We start from the raw sequence: 20612 nt of genomic DNA, 5'->3' as shown, positions 1-20612 counted from the left end.
CTTGGGTTGGGGCCTGTTCGGACCCCCATTGGTTTTTGGTCTCAGGTCTGGCATGGAGCAGAAGAAGGATACAGTATGATTGAAAAACAGTTATTGGCTGCCTACGCTGCATTACAGGCAGTAGAGTCGATAACTCAAACGGCTGAAGTTATAGTCAAGACCACTCTGCCGATTCAGGGGTGGGTGAGAGATCTGACACACCTTCCTAAGACAGGGGTGGCCCAAGCACAAACAGTGGCACGATGGGCCACCTACCTCAGCCAAAGGAGTAGTCTGTCTTCATCACCCTTGAAAGAAGAACTTCAGAAGATCCTCGGCCCAGTGATGTATCACAGTGATGTTCCAAAAGAAACATTGGTCGCTCCACCAGAGAAGAGTGCTGTTCAGGAGGGAAAATATCCTATCCCTGAAGATGCCTGGTACACAGATGGGTCCAGCAAGGGCAACCCGAGCAAGTGGAGAGCAATAGCATACCATCCTTCCAGCGAGACAATCTGGTTTGACAAGGGGGATGATCAGAGCAGCCAATGGGCAGAACTGCGAGCCGTGTGGATGGTTATAACCAAGGAACCCGGTGATGGTATTCCGAATATCTGTACAGATAGTTGGGCTGTGTACCAGGGGCTCGTTCTTTGGATTGCACAGTGGGCCACCCAAGAATGGACTATCCATCCCCAACCAATCTGGGGCAAGGATATGTGGTTAGACATATGGAATACAGTCAAACACAGGAATGTATGTGTCTACCATGTTTCTGGTCATCAGCCCCTACAGTCACCAGGAAATGATGAAGCCGACACACTGGCCCGAGTTCGATAGATTGAGAATTCACCATCTGAGAACATTGCCTGTTGGTTACATCAGAAGCCACGGCATGTGGGACAAAAGACAATGTGGGCAGCTGCTAAAGCATGGGGACTGCCATACAGCTACGTGACATCGTCCAGGCTGGGATTGCGACACTTGCTCTAAGATGAGACTGAGATCGTTGCCCGAAACAACAGCCCATCTTGCTAGAGGACACAGTCCTCTCCAGCGATGGCAGGTTGATTACAGTGGGCTTCTTCCTCACTCCGAGGGGGAAAGATACGCCCTGATCTGCGTCGACACTGCAAGTGGGCTACTGCAGGCCTATCCAGTGCCAAAAGTAAACCAGGCATATACCATCAAGGCACTTGCTAAACTGATGTTTGCCTACGGGACGCCTAAAGTCAATGAGAGCGATCAAGGGACTCATTTTACTGGTGCAACGATACAGCGCTGGGAGAAGAAAATAACATCAAATGGCGATTCCTGACCTGCCGCATAATCCATCAGGGGCAGGCCTCATTGAAAGTTATAACGGCATTCTTAAGGCTGCCCTGAAGGGGCAGTCCCTGCAGGGGTGGATGAAAAGACTGTATGAAACCTTGCGGGACCTGAATGAAAGACCCTGAGATGGCAGACCCAGTGCCATGAGAATGCTGCAGACAACATGGGCCACCCCGCTTAGGATCCAAATTACGGGCGCTGATCATCAGGTAAGACCCCAGATTGGTAATGAAAATAATCTTCTGCTCCCTGCCCCTGAGAATTTAGATTCAGGTACCCGTAGAATAAAATGGCTTGGAAGGTGCAGGTAGGCCTGAACTGGTGTGGCCTACTTGCACCTTGGGGGAGATTATTGGAGGTGGGAGGCTCAGTAGTCCCTCCAGTAATAGATACATGGCCTACTGATATTGTGGTCAACACTCCGATCTTCATTGCTAAAGGGACCCCCATCATGTCCCTGTGGCAGATCAGGACATCCCCTTTGGTGCCTGATATAGTTATGCAGCCGCAGACATCTGGCCAGAAGGTGTGCTACAGGTGGCTGGGACGTGCCCCAGTACAAGCCAAAGCGTTGACCCAGGATAGAAATACAGCTTGTATCTTGCCCTGGAGGGCAGACCTTCCCCTCCTGGTACCTTTGAAACATCTGTGTTACTCCCCATGAGTCTTTGAGGATCACTGGAAGGAACGAAATGCCATCGAAGCATTCCAGTATTACTGTCAGATCACGTGCAACGCCTGATGATGGTCTACATGGGACTGATGGAACATAGGACAGACATGCACCTCACGACCGCATGCCTCCAGTAACATCATCGAGCCCATAAATGAATATGGACATTCACCAATCGTCGCTCGTCTTGAATTGTACCAACATGTGTCACGATGGACATTGTGTGTCACGATATAGCCAATCTCTGTATTAGGAAAAGCTTACCTTTTAGTCAACCTGATCATTGTTCACGCCGTGAAGGGGTGGAGTGTATGGGAACTGCTGAATCATGGCCTGAACCTCTGATTGATCACCTGAGGCGAGCAATGAGTCAGCCCTGGAAGCACAGGTGAAGGCAATTCACCTGTGCTGCCAGAAGGTGTGGAGCCTGGCTCCGCCTCTCCAAGACCCATTTAAGAGCTGACTACCAGTGGGGAAGGATCTCTTCTGGAGATCCCTCCTTTGAAGTTTTGCAGCGAGCCCAGGGTGCGGGTAAGCTTTCTATCTATTCTCCTTTTGTTGTTATAATCTGCTTTGCCAAACTCTCTTGTTTATTTCATAATTACAACCTCTTTATATTCATTGACTATATAGCATCTATGCTAGCTAAGACTCCCAGTCCTGTCCCAGGCGTATTTTCCACTGTTCTCTGTACCCCAAAGCTGCATGTGTAGAGGAGGAGTTCACAGTCACATTGTAGCTTCTTTCTCCTGTGTATTCTGGAGATGTCCTGGGTTCTGAGCCTTGCCTTCTCATGCTCTTTATCTTGCTCTGCAGCTTCTGCTCTGAATAGTCCTCCTTGTATTCCCACAGCATGGGACGGCGTTCTTACAGGCAGATGAGGCTGTGGATTTCCTTCTCATCTGGTGTTTCAGAAAAATGGATGGAAACTCGTTTGGTTGTTGTACGCTGGGACACTGTTTTCAGCCTTTGGTGTATAAGCCTCCCTTGTAGGGAGGAGTTTGGTGGAGAACTTCTGCAACATCTACACGACAGGCAGAGAAGAGGAGGCTTATGCCTACGTTCTTCAGCAGTCTGAATAAGGGCCGAAGAGAAATAGATACATGATTAGAAGAGAAATAGACATTGCAAGAAATAGACATACGATGCATATCAAGAAGATGGAAAGACTCTTTGCTAATATTGCAAACCTGTGCACTGTGGTAGTAGTTGAAGTTCTGCTAACAGTCTTTGTCCAGTAACTGCACCTCTCAATGTGAACTGCTCAGGACTAATGATCCTGTCGAGCAAGAGAATAGATATTGTAGTAAAGGGTAAAGCTTGTGATGGTTTCTGTGAAAGGCTTAACAGTGATCCCTTTAGATACTGGATTTTCCAAGAGAGGGGAAAAAAAAAAAGCCCAATAACTGAGTTAAGCAGGAGATTCAGTGTGAAAATACTTGTGGCTACTTTTTGGAAGATGGACCTTGAAGTGAATTTGCTAAACTGTTTCTCTCTGCTGCTGAGTGCTTTTAAAAGGAAATGAATTTTTCTTTCCCACACATTTCAGCTACTCTTCTCAGTTGTTTTATTTTTTCCTAATGCAAGTCAAAATTGTTAGAGAATTGAAAAGTAAAAATCTGTAATGCCGAAAAGGCTGTGTTGTGAAATGTATCATGAACATTCCATTAGAACAGTGCCTGCTAATTAAGGGACAGAGCTTCTGGGAAACAGCAAGCTGATAACAGAGATCAGCTGCCTTTGATCCCGTGTAGAGTTTGTAAAAACCTTACCCACCTAAACCTGTTTGCAGCTTGTTACATTTATCCATCTGCCACAAGGCCAAAAATCAGCAAGTTGTAATTCACTCAAACTCCAGTGGTTCAACGTATCGCACACAGGGGGCGGAGCCTTCAGTAAGAGGATGGGAAGAGGAGCTGAGGGCAGGCTGAGCGGGTCTGGGTGCTCTCCATGTGCCCTGCTTCTGCTTGCAGGTGTTGTACAGGCACTGGCTGCGTTGTGGTCCTACACGTGTGTTGCTGATGTGGTTGCAAAGCAATTTGGATTTTTCCAGTGGAGCTCATTTGGGGTGCAGCCTCCCTCCTGTGGCCTGCTGGGCAGTGCCTGAGGTATGGGACAGCCAGCCCTGGCATCAGGGAGTGCTAGCTCTGAAATCTAGTAACACGGGGAGCTAATTATTGCCTATGAAAATAACACAAGTCTATGTTCTGCTGGGTTTTTTTAGATCAGAGCTTTGTTTCCGCAGCCGTGTGTTTTATCTGCACTGGTTAGCTACCGTTCCTGGATACCTGCATCCCACTGAGGGCTGCTGCTGTGGTGCTTCTTCCTGCTGAGACGGAGGCAGAGCTTCATTGTAGTCCTCTTTTCGTCAGCAATCAGGGACTCAGTCGCTGTTCCTTGTGAAGAAAAGACAGGTTAAACATGTATCCTCTCTCACCCAGGTTTACCTCCTGCAGAAGGTGGAAGAATGTCGCTGTCTAAAGCACCATCTCTGCCTAGTGGCTTCTGTGGTGCCGCGACTTATCAGTGCAAACCTGCATTGCTGTGTATGCTGAAAATGAATGGTTTGGAGTGTGTGTTTGGATCGGGCGTGCAGGAGAATGAGTTGCAGAGAGGCTTCACCAAGGGCGGGACTGGGTAAGGAGAGTCAGTGAAGGGTTCAGCTCCCCTGGGAGCTTGTGTCACAACATGGTATGTCCTTTGCCAGAGGTGTAGTGAATGACGGTCGGCGGGAATAGTGGGAAATAGTGGTGGTAGGTGGATGGTTGGACTGGATGATCTTGAGGTCTTTTCCAGCCTTGGTGCTTCTGTGATTCTAAAGCCGTCTCACCACAGCACTGGGAGCTGGCTCTGGGGGCATCTCCTTGAGCAGGACGCTCAGGGACAGAGCGTTTCTCCCACGTTTGTAGAGGCCGAGGCTTGCAGAACAAATGGACCCTCACAGAGAGGCGGGCTGGTCCCTGCCCAGCTGTAAACGAGAGTCTCTGCTTCAAATGTCCATGCAGTGGCCTCTTCAACTGCATGGGGTGTGGTTTTCCTTTGGAGCGAGCTTCCACCTGCTTGCTGAGCAGTGTTTTCTCCATGTTCAGCCTGCTCAGCTCTGCGGCAGGTGGCAAGTAGGGCGTCACTCGTTCTGTAGCCACCTTCCAGGACAGGGACGCGGAGCTGCAGATGTTTGCGATGGAATCTGTTGTGCCCAGCCTGCCTGGCTGTTTTGTGAAGGAGTGCATCTCTGCAGCAGCGCGTCTCTGCGGCCGCCTCGTGCCGCTGATAATGACAGCCCCTGCCTACTCAAAGGTCAGGAACGTTTGCGGGTCTTGCTGTATCCCAAGAAAGAGCCCAATTCAGAGGACTCTGGAGTGAGCAAACTCTTTTTGTTTGATCTCTGCCAAACCCCTTGAGAACTAAGAATTGCACCGCTGCTGTTGATCCAGAAGCTGGTGCATTAGTTTCACCAAAAGAAGGTCACACATACCACTGTTTTTTTTTGTTGTTGTTGTTGTTGTTGTTTGGTTTTTAATGGTTATTACATTTTAATAAAACATATGCATGGATGAAATAATGGTTTGTACTGATTTACGTTAACTATGTTTTCTGTGTGGCTGAAGGCAATTCCTGTTCACCCCATGTGGGCCAGGCATCTAAAAGGCTGGATTCCCGTGGCATATGTAGAAATGTTGGAGGCCACTAGGATATGGGTGTAGCTGTCAGTGTCTCCTGGCTGCTCAGAAAGGGGTCTTTATGGTCTTGCTGTACTGCAACCACTGCCTTAGGTAAGCAGTTTCTTTTGAAATCCCTCAGATGTAAGCTGCTGTAGTGGCTGCTTCCTGAAGAAATGGGTCTCTGCGGCCACCTCGTGCTGCTGGTAACAACAGCCCCTGCTTACTCAAAGGTCAGGAACGTTTGCGAGTCTTGCTGTATGCCGAGAATGAGCTCAATCCAGAGGGTTTTGCTGGTGGCGGTGGTCAGCTTGAGCTTGCAGTGTCGGCTGGAGGGCAGCAACTCGAGGTTCATTGTGGCTGACTGAGGCATAGCCACCCAGGCTTCCATCACCAGTTCCTGGAACCAGGTTGCGGTTTTCTCCATTTCCAGGTAGGAGTCGACGCAGAGGGTTTGTAGGAGGCTGGGCATCTGCTCTCTCCTCAGCTGGTCCTCAGGGTGGTGGAGGAAGCAGGTCATGTGCGGCATGTGCCGCTCCCTTGCGCACATGCACTGGAGCTCCACGCGGAGGCAGGCGTTCCTCACCCCTATCCTCGCACTGGGGCCCACCTCCAAGTGGAAGACGTGTCCCGGGGGTGCCTTCAGGGGCACGAGCATGCGGTAGACGGTGTAGCAGCCTTCGGGACCCCTGCCTTCAAAGCCGACGCCCACCCCGATGGCTGGCTGCAGGCGTGGCATGAAGTAGCTCTGGGGAACTGTCTGACAGGCGCTCAGAAGTTCATCAATCAGCTCCTCGACCACCTTGCACTTGTCTGCCCGGGTCTTCAGCGGCCAAATGGAGAACTCGGAGTAAAACCTGCTCATGTAGGTGACGTCACCAGGCTCTCCATGGCACACCGGCGCCCTCATCTCCCAGTTGCATTCGTTCCGTAGCTCAGCCAGTAGTCGAGCTTGCCTTTTCCTGTACCAGATGTGGCAGAAGAGAAGGACAAGCAGCAGTACAGCCAAGGCCCAAATTTTCCAGGACTGCAGTGCGGAGAAGTGCAAGCGTTGCGCCTGCATCCTGCTCTCCTCAGCAAACTTCTTGTCCATCTCCAGCAGCAGCTTTGCCATCTTCTCTTGCATGTACACCTCATACTGGTGCATGCGTTCGAGCGTGTCTGCATCCAAATCATCACCAACAGAAGGTACTCTCTGCGCCAACAAGGCGAAGACAAACGCCAAAGCCATGATCTGGAAGAGGTGAGAGAGGGGAGGTCAGCGGGGCTGGGTGGGAGCTCGCGCACGGCTGGGGGAGCGGGGCCAGGAGCCACAGCCCCTGGGGTCGTCAGGTAGGAGTAGGGGCGAGGGAGCTGGGAGGCAGCAGGGGCCGAGCCCAGCGCTGGTGGTGACTGCCCGGAGAGCCTCTCACAGGCTCCCTGAGCGCTCGCTGCCATCACTGCGGGCTCCCAAACCCCTCGCGGGCCGGTGTTTGCGCCCGGCCCAGCACAGCCCTCCCCCTGCTGCTGCACTCACCGCTGGCCCAGGCCAAAGTGGAGCGGTGCTGCCTGCTGACAGCCTCAACAGCAGCCCCGCATTGTGACGCACTGTGATGTCACAGACGCCCCAGCCCCACCCTTTGGCCCCGCCCATTGTGGCCCCTCTCAGCTGCCCTGGGCTGCCATGGCCCTGGCATCGGCCCTGTTCTGAGGCACGTGGCTGGACCCGGCCTGTGGGTGCTGTGCTCGTCCTGTGTCATCCCAACTTAAGCTCCAAATATGTAATCCCTGGAAACTCAATTTGGAACTGGATGAACTGTTGAAATACTGATTCCCGAAGATGATACCTGGAAAAACGAGACAGCGAATGAGAGACATACCTGCAAATGACCCAAAATTAATCTCTGAAATTACGCCGGACAAATAACGAGGAGCTGAAGTAAAATTTGAGTAGGAAAGGCTAACAGTGGCTAATGTGCTATTTTTTTTAAACACGTTTTTTTTTTTTTTTAAACAAGTTAAGTTAGCAATGACAAAAAGCTCGCAAAACACTTCTTAGTACTGGAATGCCACGCAGGGAGCAGGCCTCAGGTCCGGGACAGCTGATATCAAGCTGCTTCTGGCTCACAGCTCCCTCAACCTCTGCTGGTCTGAAGTGCGCTCTGCTAAAGGGTCCCTGGACGGAGCCAGGCTGGAAGCAGCAGGTCTGACAGTGAAGATTAGGAAGCCCAAGTGTGTAGCAGCCTCTTCAGCTGCATAGGGTCTGGCCTCTGTAGATGATTTATTCCTGTGTTTGACCACTGTATTGGATCTGCTGAATCAGCGCCTGTAGCTCTGGTTGACCGCCTGAGACGAGCAATGAGTCAGCCCTGGGCACTCAGGCGTAAGGATCTCTTTTGGCGATTGCTCCTCTTGGAGTCTTCTCAGCGAGCCCAGGACAAGTGTAAGCTTCCCATCCATTCTTTAGCGGATAACCTGTTTAGGCTAACTTTCTTGTGTATTTCTGAATTATAACATCCGTATATTCATTGATCGTGCACTCGGCGAGCCAGCAGGCAAAATTTACTAAAATGTACATTTTAGTATCCTTTCTATGGAATTCTTATAAATGGGTTGGAGGGAGAACGTTAACCCACTAGATAAAATGATTCCAGGACCGATCCCAATATTTGTGGGATCTCCCTATTATGAACTAGTGGTTATCGTTGAAAAATGGGGTCCCCTACATGTTATGGGAAATATCTCCCTGTATCGCATGGCAGACTACTTTTTGGGAGTTAGCAAAGATGGACTAGTCACGAAAGAACGACCATTAGCGGCCTCCGTAGTGGCATGGCCAGGAGCGGGGCCAGGAGCCACAGCCCCTGGGGTCCGGTAGGAGTGGGGGTGAGGGAGCTCCTCAATCGGGAACCATAAGGATCTCACAAAAACAAATGCTTAATGATTTAATTTGGGCTGGGGTCCCATTTGCTAAGATTGACCGCCAGCCCAATCGTGTCCTCCTCCAGCTTTGGAAACAACTAAAGGACAATCAGAAATTTCAGAACTACAGTAAGAAAGCTAGGGTAAGACTTATAAATAGGCTGCATACTACAACATGGAATTTAGTGACTCTGTAGTCCCAATAGGAAAAAAAAAGGGTCCTCAGGTGTCTCGGGCCACGATGTTTGTGCCACAGGAGCCAAAAGAATTGGCCATGGCACAATTCATGGCTGTGACGAGGGATGTTAGTCCTCCTAAGGCCTCCTGACGGGACTGGAGGCGCTATGTAGAATTAATGGTTTATTGGTCACGAAAAAATATTCAGAGAGTTATGGCATTAGTGGACACTGGAGCACAAACATCAATTATGTATGGAGATCTGACCAACTTTGATGGAGACAGAGTGATGATTGGTGGTTGTGGGGGACAGACTACTCCTGTCACCCAAACATGGTTGAAACTGGGGGTTGGGCGTCTCCCACCCTAGGTGTATAAGGTGTCTTATATTGCCCCAGCCCACAAATACATCTTGGGCATAGATATTCTATGGGGTCTGTCTCTCCGAACAACTGTGGGAGAGTTCAGACTTTGACAGAGATGTATCAGTATCCGGGCGGTGCAGGCAATATTAAGAGGCCATGCGAGATATGGGCCTATTTGCTTGTTGAATCCACGCCGGATTACTAATGTAAGGCAGTGTAGACTCCCGGGTGGGCAAGATGAAATATCGAGAATGGTGCAGGGATTGGAAAAAGTGGGTATTATAAGACCAGCCCATATAATTCTCCCATATGGCCAGTGCAAAAGTCAGATGGCTCGTGGAGAATGACAGTAGATCACAGGGAATTAAATAAGGTCACGCCGCCTATTCATGTGGCCGTACCCAATATTGCCTCCCTAATGGACACATTGAGTAGGGAGGTAAAAACCTGTCATTGTGTCCTTGATTGAGCAAATGCGTTCTTTAGTGTCCCAATTGCTGAAGAATCGCAAGATCAGTTTGCATTTACATGGGGAGGCAGGCAGTGGACCTTTCAGGTCCTGCCACAGGGGTACCTGCATTCACCAACGTATTGTCACAATCCAGTGGTGTGTGACCTGACTGATTTGAAAAGACCTGATGATGTTAACTTATATCGTTATATTGATGATGTCCTGTTGTCATCCGACTCACTGGAGGTGGTAGGGCAGGCGGCAGATTCATTAACCGCCTATTTGCAACAGAGAGGATGGGCTGCAAATCCCCAGAAGGTGCAAGGTCCAGGCCTGTCCGTAAAATTCCTGGGGATGGTTTGGTCGGGAAAGACCAAAGTACTACTCAGTTCTGTCATAGATAAGGTTCAGGCTTTCCCAGTCCCTACAACATCAAAGCAGCTGCAAGAGTTTCTAGGTATACTGGCGTTCCTTGATACCTCACCTAGTGCAGCTGCTAAGGCCACTGTACAGACTCACAAAAAAGGGGCAGCTGTGGGACTGGGGGAAAACAGAACAGAACACTTTCCAACAAGCAAAACTTGCAGTTAAACAAGCCCAGGCATTGGGTATATTTGATCCTACCCTCCCAGCCGAGTTGTATGTTCACGTTACTCAAGATGGCTTGGGTTGGGGCCTGTTCGGACCCCCATTGGTTTTTGGTCTCAGGTCTGGCATGGAGCAGAAGAAGGATACAGTATGATTGAAAAACAGTTATTGGCTGCCTACGCTGCATTACAGGCAGTAGAGTCGATAACTCAAACGGCTGAAGTTATAGTCAAGACCACTCTGCCGATTCAGGGGTGGGTGAGAGATCTGACACACCTTCCTAAGACAGGGGTGGCCCAAGCACAAACAGTGGCACGATGGGCCACCTACCTCAGCCAAAGGAGTAGTCTGTCTTCATCACCCTTGAAAGAAGAACTTCAGAAGATCCTCGGCCCAGTGATGTATCACAGTGATGTTCCAAAAGAAACATTGGTCGCTCCACCAGAGAAGAGTGCTGTTCAGGAGGGAAAATATCCTATCCCTGAAGATGCCTGGTACACAGATGGGTCCAGCAAGGGCAACCCGAGCAAGTGGAGAGCAATAGCATACCATCCTTCCAGCGAGACAATCTGGTTTGACAAGGGGGATGATCAGAGCAGCCAATGGGCAGAACTGCGAGCCGTGTGGATGGTTATAACCAAGGAACCCGGTGATGGTATTCCGAATATCTGTACAGATAGTTGGGCTGTGTACCAGGGGCTCGTTCTTTGGATTGCACAGTGGGCCACCCAAGAATGGACTATCCATCCCCAACCAATCTGGGGCAAGGATATGTGGTTAGACATATGGAATACAGTCAAACACAGGAATGTATGTGTCTACCATGTTTCTGGTCATCAGCCCCTACAGTCACCAGGAAATGATGAAGCCGACACACTGGCCCGAGTTCGATAGATTGAGAATTCACCATCTGAGAACATTGCCTGTTGGTTACATCAGAAGCCACGGCATGTGGGACAAAAGACAATGTGGGCAGCTGCTAAAGCATGGGGACTGCCATACAGCTACGTGACATCGTCCAGGCTGGGATTGCGACACTTGCTCTAAGATGAGACTGAGATCGTTGCCCGAAACAACAGCCCATCTTGCTAGAGGACACAGTCCTCTCCAGCGATGGCAGGTTGATTACAGTGGGCTTCTTCCTCACTCCGAGGGGGAAAGATACGCCCTGATCTGCGTCGACACTGCAAGTGGGCTACTGCAGGCCTATCCAGTGCCAAAAGTAAACCAGGCATATACCATCAAGGCACTTGCTAAACTGATGTTTGCCTACGGGACGCCTAAAGTCAATGAGAGCGATCAAGGGACTCATTTTACTGGTGCAACGATACAGCGCTGGGAGAAGAAAATAACATCAAATGGCGATTCCTGACCTGCCACATAATCCGTCAGGGGCAGGCCTCATTGAAAGTTATAACGGCATTCTTAAGGCTGCCCTGAAGACAGACTCCCAGTCCCTGCAGGGGTGGACGAAAAGACTGTATGAAACCTTGCGGGACCTGAATGAAAGACCCTGAGATGGCAGACCCAGTGCCATGAGAATGCTGCAGACAACATGGGCCACCCCGCTTAGGATCCAAATTACGGGCGCTGATCATCAGGTAAGACCCCAGATTGGTAATGAAAATAATCTTCTGCTCCCTGCCCCTGAGAATTTAGATTCAGGTACCCGTAGAAGAAAATGGCTTGGAAGGTGCAGGTAGGCCTGAACTGGTGTGGCCTACTTGCACCTTGGGGGAGATTATTGGAGGTGGGAGGCTCAGTAGTCCCTCCAGTAATAGATACATGGCCTACTGATATTGTGGTCAACACTCCGATCTTCATTGCTAAAGGGACCCCCATCATGTCCCTGTGGCAGATCAGGACATCCCCTTTGGTGCCTGATATAGTTATGCAGCCGCAGACATCTGGCCAGAAGGTGTGCTACAGGTGGCTGGGACGTGCCCCAGTACAAGCCAAAGCGTTGACCCAGGATAGAAATACAGCTTGTATCTTGCCCTGGAGGGCAGACCTTCCCCTCCTGGTACCTTTGAAACATCTGTGTTACTCCCCATGAGTCTTTGAGGATCACTGGAAGGAACGAAATGCCATCGAAGCATTCCAGTATTACTGTCAGATCACGTGCAACGCCTGATGATGGTCTACATGGGACTGATGGAACATAGGACAGACATGCACCTCACGACCGCATGCCTCCAGTAACATCATCGAGCCCATAAAAGAATATGGACATTCACCAATCGTCGCTCGTCTTGAATTGTACCAACATGTGTCACGATGGACATTGTGTGTCACGATATAGCCAATCTCTGTATTAGGAAAAGCTTACCTTTTAGTCAACCTGATCATTGTTCACGCCGTGAAGGGGTGGAGTGTATGGGAACTGCTGAATCATGGCCTGAACCTCTGATTGATCACCTGAGGCGAGCAATGAGTCAGCCCTGGAAGCACAGGTGAAGGCAATTCACCTGTGCTGCCAGAAGGTGTGGAGCCTGGCTCCGCCTCTCCAAGACCCATTTAAGAGCTGACTACCAGTGGGGAAGGATCTCTTCTGGAGATCCCTCCTTTGAAGTTTTGCAGCGAGCCCAGGGTGCGGGTAAGCTTTCTATCTATTCTCCTTTTGTTGTTATAATCTGCTTTGCCAAACTCTCTTGTTTATTTCATAATTACAACCTCTTTATATTCATTGACTATATAGCATCTATGCTAGCTAAGACTCCCAGTCCTGTCCCAGGCGTATTTTCCACTGTTCTCTGTACCCCAAAGCTGCATGTGTAGAGGAGGAGTTCACAGTCACATTGTAGCTTCTTTCTCCTGTGTATTCTGGAGATGTCCTGGGTTCTGAGCCTTGCCTTCTCATGCTCTTTATCTTGCTCTGCAGCTTCTGCTCTGAATAGTCCTCCTTGTATTCCCACAGCATGGGACGGCATTCTTACAGGCAGATGAGGCTGTGGATTTCCTTCTCATCTGGTGTTTCAGAAAAATGGATGGAAACTCGTTTGGTTGTTGTACGCTGGGACACTGTTTTCAGCCTTTGGTGTATAAGCCTCCCTTGTAGGGAGGAGTTTGGTGGAGAACTTCTGCAACATCTACACGACAGGCAGAGAAGAGGAGGCTTATGCCTACGTTCTTCAGCAGTCTGAATAAGGGCCGAAGAGAAATAGATACATGATTAGAAGAGAAATAGACATTGCAAGAAATAGACATACGATGCATATCAAGAAGATGGAAAGACTCTTTGCTAATATTGCAAACCTGTGCACTGTGGTAGTAGTTGAAGTTCTGCTAACAGTCTTTGTCCAGTAACTGCACCTCTCAATGTGAACTGCTCAGGACTAATGATCCTGTTGAGCAAGAGAATAGATATTGTAGTAAAGGGTAAAGCTTGTGATGGTTTCTGTGAAAGGCTTAACAGTGATCCCTTTAGATACTGGATTTTCCAAGAGAGGGGAAAAAAAAAAAGCCCAATAACTGAGTTAAGCAGGAGATTCAGTGTGAAAATACTTGTGGCTACTTTTTGGAAGATGGACCTTGAAGTGAATTTGCTAAACTGTTTCTCTCTGCTGCTGAGTGCTTTTAAAAGGAAATGAATTTTTCTTTCCCACACATTTCAGCTACTCTTCTCAGTTGTTTTATTTTTTCCTAATGCAAGTCAAAATTGTTAGAGAATTGAAAAGTAAAAATCTGTAATGCCGAAAAGGCTGTGTTGTGAAATGTATCATGAACATTCCATTAGAACAGTGCCTGCTAATTAAGGGACAGAGCTTCTGGGAAACAGCAAGCTGATAACAGAGATCAGCTGCCTTTGATCCCGTGTAGAGTTTGTAAAAACCTTACCCACCTAAACCTGTTTGCAGCTTGTTACATTTATCCATCTGCCACAAGGCCAAAAATCAGCAAGTTGTAATTCACTCAAACTCCAGTGGTTCAACGTATCGCACACAGGGGGCGGAGCCTTCAGTAAGAGGATGGGAAGAGGAGCTGAGGGCAGGCTGAGCGGGTCTGGGTGCTCTCCATGTGCCCTGCTTCTGCTTGCAGGTGTTGTACAGGCACTGGCTGCGTTGTGGTCCTACACGTGTGTTGCTGATGTGGTTGCAAAGCAATTTGGATTTTTCCAGTGGAGCTCATTTGGGGTGCAGCCTCCCTCCTGTGGCCTGCTGGGCAGTGCCTGAGGTATGGGACAGCCAGCCCTGGCATCAGGGAGTGCTAGCTCTGAAATCTAGTAACACGGGGAGCTAATTATTGCCTATGAAAATAACACAAGTCTATGTTCTGCTGGGTTTTTTTAGATCAGAGCTTTGTTTCCGCAGCCGTGTGTTTTATCTGCACTGGTTAGCTACCGTTCCTGGATACCTGCATCCCACTGAGGGCTGCTGCTGTGGTGCTTCTTCCTGCTGAGACGGAGGCAGAGCTTCATTGTAGTCCTCTTTTCGTCAGCAATCAGGGACTCAGTCACTGTTCCTTGTGAAGAAAAGACAGGTTAAACATGTATCCTCTCTCACCCAGGTTTACCTCCTGCAGAAGGTGGAAGAATGTCGCTGTCTAAAGCACCATCTCTGCCTAGTGGCTTCTGTGGTGCCGCGACTTATCAGTGCAAACCTGCATTGCTGTGTATGCTGAAAATGAATGGTTTGGAGTGTGTGTTTGGATCGGGCGTGCAGGAGAATGAGTTGCAGAGAGGCTTCACCAAGGGCGGGACTGGGTAAGGAGAGTCAGTGAAGGGTTCAGCTCCCCTGGGAGCTTGTGTCACAACATGGTATGTCCTTTGCCAGAGGTGTAGTGAATGACGGTCGGCGGGAATAGTGGGAAATAGTGGTGGTAGGTGGATGGTTGGACTGGATGATCTTGAGGTCTTTTCCAGCCTTGGTGCTTCTGTGATTCTAAAGCCGTCTCACCACAGCACTGGGAGCTGGCTCTGGGGGCATCTCCTTGAGCAGGACGCTCAGGGACAGAGCGTTTCTCCCACGTTTGTAGAGGCCGAGGCTTGCAGAACAAATGGACCCTCACGGAGAGGCGGGCTGGTCCCTGCCCAGCTGTAAACGAGAGTCTCTGCTTCAAATGTCCATGCAGTGGCCTCTTCAACTGCATGGGGTGTGGTTTTCCTTTGGAGCGAGCTTCCACCTGCTTGCTGAGCAGTGTTTTCTCCATGTTCAGCCTGCTCAGCTCTGCGGCAGGTGGCAAGTAGGGCGTCACTCGTTCTGTAGCCACCTTCCAGGACAGGGACGCGGAGCTGCAGATGTTTGCGATGGAATCTGTTGTGCCCAGCCTGCCTGGCTGTTTTGTGAAGGAGTGCATCTCTGCAGCAGCGCGTCTCTGCGGCCGCCTCGTGCCGCTGATAATGACAGCCCCTGCCTACTCAAAGGTCAGGAACGTTTGCGGGTCTTGCTGTATCCCAAGAAAGAGCCCAATTCAGAGGACTCTGGAGTGAGCAAACTCTTTTTGTTTGATCTCTGCCAAACCCCTTGAGAACTAAGAATTGCACCGCTGCTGTTGATCCAGAAGCTGGTGCATTAGTTTCACCAAAAGAAGGTCACACATACCACTGTTTTTTGTTGTTGTTGTTGTTGTTGTTTGGTTTTTAATGGTTATTACATTTTAATAAAACATATGCATGGATGAAATAATGGTTTGTACTGATTTACGTTAACTATGTTTTCTGTGTGGCTGAAGGCAATTCCTGTTCACCCCATGTGGGCCAGGCATCTAAAAGGCTGGATTCCCGTGGCATATGTAGAAATGTTGGAGGCCACTAGGATATGGGTGTAGCTGTCAGTGTCTCCTGGCTGCTCAGAAAGGGGTCTTTATGGTCTTGCTGTACTGCAACCACTGCCTTAGGTAAGCAGTTTCTTTTGAAATCCCTCAGATGTAAGCTGCTGTAGTGGCTGCTTCCTGAAGAAATGGGTCTCTGCGGCCACCTCGTGCTGCTGGTAACAACAGCCCCTGCCTACTCAAAGGTCAGGAACGTTTGCGAGTCTTGCTGTATGCCGAGAATGAGCTCAATCCAGAGGGTTTTGCTGGTGGCGGTGGTCAGCTTGAGCTTGCAGTGTCGGCTGGAGGGCAGCAACTCGAGGTTCATTGTGGCTGACTGAGGCATAGCCACCCAGGCTTCCATCACCAGTTCCTGGAACCAGGTTGCGGTTTTCTCCATTTCCAGGTAGGAGTCGACGCAGAGGGTTTGTAGGAGGCTGGGCATCTGCTCTCTCCTCAGCTGGTCCTCAGGGTGGTGGAGGAAGCAGGTCATGTGCGGCATGTGCCGCTCCCTTGCGCACATGCACTGGAGCTCCACGCGGAGGCAGGCGTTCCTCACCCCTATCCTCGCACTGGGGCCCACCTCCAAGTGGAAGACGTGTCCCGGGGGTGCCTTCAGGGGCACGAGCATGCGGTAGACGGTGTAGCAGCCTTCGGGACCCCTACCTTCAAAGCCGACGCCCACCCCGATGGCTGGCTGCAGGCGTGGCATGAAGTAGCTCTGGGGAACTGTCTGACAGGCGCTCAGAAGTTCATCAATCAGCTCCTCGACCACCTTGCACTTGTCTGCCCGGGTCTTCAGCGGCCAAATGGAGAACTCGGAGTAAAACCTGCTCATGTAGGTGACGTCACCAGGCTCTCCATGGCACACCGGCGCCCTGATCTCCCAGTTGCATTCGTTCCGTAGCTCAGCCAGTAGTCGAGCTTGCCTTTTCCTGTACCAGATGTGGCAGAAGAGAAGGACAAGCAGCAGTACAGCCAAGGCCCAAATTTTCCAGGACTGCAGTGCGGAGAAGTGCAAGCGTTGCGCCTGCATCCTGCTCTCCTCAGCAAACTTCTTGTCCATCTCCAGCAGCAGCTTTGCCATCTTCTCTTGCATGTACACCTCATACTGGTGCATGCGTTCGAGCGTGTCTGCATCCAAATCATCACCAACAGAAGGTACTCTCTGCGCCAACAAGGCGAAGACAAACGCCAAAGCCATGATCTGGAAGAGGTGAGAGAGGGGAGGTCAGCGGGGCTGGGTGGGAGCTCGCGCACGGCTGGGGGAGCGGGGCCAGGAGCCACAGCCCCTGGGGTCGTCAGGTAGGAGTAGGGGCGAGGGAGCTGGGAGGCAGCAGGGGCCGAGCCCAGCGCTGGTGGTGACTGCCCGGAGAGCCTCTCACAGGCTCCCTGAGCGCTCGCTGCCATCACTGCGGGCTCCCAAACCCCTCGCGGGCCGGTGTTTGCGCCCGGCCCAGCACAGCCCTCCCCCTGCTGCTGCACTCACCGCTGGCCCAGGCCAAAGTGGAGCGGTGCTGCCTGCTGACAGCCTCAACAGCAGCCCCGCATTGTGACGCACTGTGATGTCACAGACGCCCCAGCCCCACCCTTTGGCCCCGCCCATTGTGGCCCCTCTCAGCTGCCCTGGGCTGCCATGGCCCTGGCATCGGCCCTGTTCTGAGGCACGTGGCCGGACCCGGCCTGTGGGTGCTGTGCTCGTCCTGTGTCATCCCAACTTAAGCTCCAAATATGTAATCCCTGGAAACTCAATTTGGAACTGGATGAACTGGTGAAATACTGATTCCCGAAGATGATACCTGGAAAAACGAGACAGCGAATGAGAGACATACCTGCAAATGACCCAAAATTAATCTCTGAAATTACGCCAGGCCGATAACGAGGAGCTGAAGTAAAATTTGAGTAGGAAAGGCTAACAGTGGCTAATGTGCTATTTTTTTTAAACACGTTTTTTTTTTTTTTTAAACAAGTTAAGTTAGCAATGACAAAAAGCTCGCAAAACACTTCTTAGTACTGGAATGCCACGCAGGGAGCAGGCCTCAGGTCCGGGACAGCTGATATCAAGCTGCTTCTGGCTCACAGCTCCCTCAACCTCTGCTGGTCTGAAGTGCGCTCTGCTAAAGGGTCCCTGGACGGAGCCAGGCTGGAAGCAGCAGGTCTGACAGTGAAGATTAGGAAGCCCAAGTGTGTAGCAGCCTCTTCAGCTGCATAGGGTCTGGCCTCTGTAGATGATTTATTCCTGTGTTTGACCACTGTATTGGATCTGCTGAATCAGCGCCTGTAGCTCTGGTTGACCGCCTGAGACGAGCAATGAGTCAGCCCTGGGCACTCAGGCGTAAGGATCTCTTTTGGCGATTGCTCCTCTTGGAGTCTTCTCAGCGAGCCCAGGACAAGTGTAAGCTTCCCATCCATTCTTTAGCGGATAACCTGTTTAGGCTAACTTTCTTGTGTATTTCTGAATTATAACATCCGTATATTCATTGATCGTGCACTCGGCGAGCCAGCAGGCAAAATTTACTAAAATGTACATTTTAGTATCCTTTCTATGGAATTCTTATAAATGGGTTGGAGGGAGAACGTTAACCCACTAGATAAAATGATTCCAGGACCGATCCCAATATTTGTGGGATCTCCCTATTATGAACTAGTGGTTATCGTTGAAAAATGGGGTCCCCTACATGTTATGGGAAATATCTCCCTGTATCGCATGGCAGACTACTTTTTGGGAGTTAGCAAAGATGGACTAGTCACGAAAGAACGACCATTAGCGGCCTCCGTAGTGGCATGGCCAGGAGCGGGGCCAGGAGCCACAGCCCCTGGGGTCCGGTAGGAGTGGGGGTGAGGGAGCTCCTCAATCGGGAACCATAAGGATCTCACAAAAACAAATGCTTAATGATTTAATTTGGGCTGGGGTCCCATTTGCTAAGATTGACCGCCAGCCCAATCGTGTCCTCCTCCAGCTTTGGAAACAACTAAAGGACAATCAGAAATTTCAGAACTACAGTAAGAAAGCTAGGGTAAGACTTATAAATAGGCTGCATACTACAACATGGAATTTAGTGACTCTATAGTCCCAATAGGAAAAAAAAAAGGGTCCTCAGGTGTCTCGGGCCACGATGTTTGTGCCACAGGAGCCAAAAGAATTGGCCATGGCACAATTCATGGCTGTGACGAGGGATGTTAGTCCCCCTAAGGCCTCCTGACGGGACTGGAGGCACTATGTAGAATTAATGGTTTATTGGTCACGAAAAAATATTCAGAGAGTTATGGCATTAGTGGACACTGGAGCACAAACATCAATTATGTATGGAGATCTGACCAACTTTGATGGAGACAGAGTGATGATTGGTGGTTGTGGGGGACAGACTACTCCTGTCACCCAAACATGGTTGAAACTGGGGGTTGGGCGTCTCCCACCCTAGGTGTATAAGGTGTCTTATATTGCCCCAGCCCACAAATACATCTTGGGCATAGATATTGTATGGGGTCTGTCTCTCCAGACAACTGTGGGAGAGTTCAGACTTTGACAGAGATGTATCAGTATCCGGGCGGTGCAGGCAATATTAAGAGGCCATGCGAGATATGGGCCTATTTGCTTGTTGAATCCACGCCGGATTACTAATGTAAGGCAGTGTAGACTCCCGGGTGGGCAAGATGAAATATCGAGAATGGTGCAGGGATTGGAAAAAGTGGGTATTATAAGACCAGCCCATATAATTCTCCCATATGGCCAGTGCAAAAGTCAGATGGCGCGTGGAGAATGACAGTAGATCACAGGGAATTAAATAAGGTCACGCCGCCTATTCATGTGGCCGTACCCAATATTGCCTCCCTAATGGACACATTGAGTAGGGAGGTAAAAACCTGTCATTGTGTCCTTGATTGAGCAAATGCGTTCTTTAGTGTCCCAATTGCTGAAGAATCGCAAGATCAGTTTGCATTTACATGGGGAGGCAGGCAGTGGACCTTTCAGGTCCTGCCACAGGGGTACCTGCATTCACCAACGTATTGTCACAATCCAGTGGTGCGTGACCTGACTGATTTGAAAAGACCTGATGATGTTAACTTATATCGTTATATTGATGATGTCCTGTTGTCATCCGACTCACTGGAGGTGGTAGGGCAGGCGGCAGATTCATTAACCGCCTATTTGCAACAGAGAGGATGGGCTGCAAATCCCCAAAAGGTGCAAGGTCCAGGCCTGTCCGTAAAATTCCTGGGGATGGTTTGGTCGGGAAAGACCAAAGTACTACTCAGTTCTGTCATAGATAAGGTTCAGGCTTTCCCAGTCCCTACAACATCAAAGCAGCTGCAAGAGTTTCTAGGTATACTGGGTTACTGGCGTTCCTTTATGTCCCAGTCATATCGGTTGCATCTCTTCTCCTTTGTCTTGGTGAATTGTGGTTTCATCTGAGTAACCATTAACCATGCTGCATAGGACCTCCTCAGGTATGGTGAACATGTTTGTTTTATTTCAGTGATATTATTTTGCTTTGGTTAATTTATTCCTTTAAGAGACCTTGATGGATGAAGTAACACCTGTGGGCCTGTGTTTCTGATTGTTTGGTCGTATTTCTTCAATTTGTGGGGATATAATTTTCTCCTTATTTGGTGCAGGTGTAACTGTACTAAACCTGGTATGGTCCATCTTAAATCTCTTAGTCCACCTCTTACCACAGAAGAGGGGTCTCCTGGACAAGTGTGTTTCAGCCTATCTGTACAGTAAATAATCAAATGTA

General features: G+C 49.9%; 3 protein-coding genes and 1 long non-coding RNA gene across 11 annotated transcripts in view; 1 reads left to right on the top strand and 3 right to left on the bottom strand.

Moving 5' to 3' along the window:
- Positions 1–20612, top strand: part of SYT16 (synaptotagmin 16) — a 135464-nt gene that overhangs the window by 57934 nt on the left and 56918 nt on the right. The window lies entirely within an intron of this gene.
- Positions 4053–4606, bottom strand: LOC149917941 (uncharacterized). The gene is made up of 3 exons (XR_016467148.1): positions 4519–4606; positions 4273–4380; positions 4053–4138 (listed from the first exon to the last, which is right to left on the bottom strand). It is a non-coding gene; the product is annotated as an uncharacterized LOC149917941 (long non-coding RNA).
- LOC149917940 (inositol 1,4,5-trisphosphate receptor-interacting protein-like 1) lies at positions 5627–7080 on the bottom strand. The gene is made up of 2 exons (XM_090142057.1): positions 6931–7080; positions 5627–6877 (listed from the first exon to the last, which is right to left on the bottom strand). The coding sequence occupies exons 1-2, from the start codon at positions 7078–7080 to the stop codon at positions 5867–5869; spliced, it is 1161 nt and encodes a 386-aa protein (XP_089998183.1). The 3' UTR covers positions 5627–5866.
- Positions 15830–17283, bottom strand: LOC116236802 (inositol 1,4,5-trisphosphate receptor-interacting protein-like 1). Its single transcript, XM_090142056.1, has 2 exons — positions 17134–17283; positions 15830–17080 (listed from the first exon to the last, which is right to left on the bottom strand). The coding sequence occupies exons 1-2, from the start codon at positions 17281–17283 to the stop codon at positions 16070–16072; spliced, it is 1161 nt and encodes a 386-aa protein (XP_089998182.1). The 3' UTR covers positions 15830–16069.

This window comes from Phasianus colchicus, chromosome 5 (genome assembly GCF_987193195.1).
Source record: "Phasianus colchicus chromosome 5, bPhaCol1.hap1.1, whole genome shotgun sequence".
Lineage (NCBI taxonomy): Eukaryota > Metazoa > Chordata > Aves > Galliformes > Phasianidae > Phasianus > Phasianus colchicus.
The sequence above is the reverse complement of the archived record's forward strand: the minus strand, read 5'-3'. Positions and strand labels throughout refer to the sequence as shown.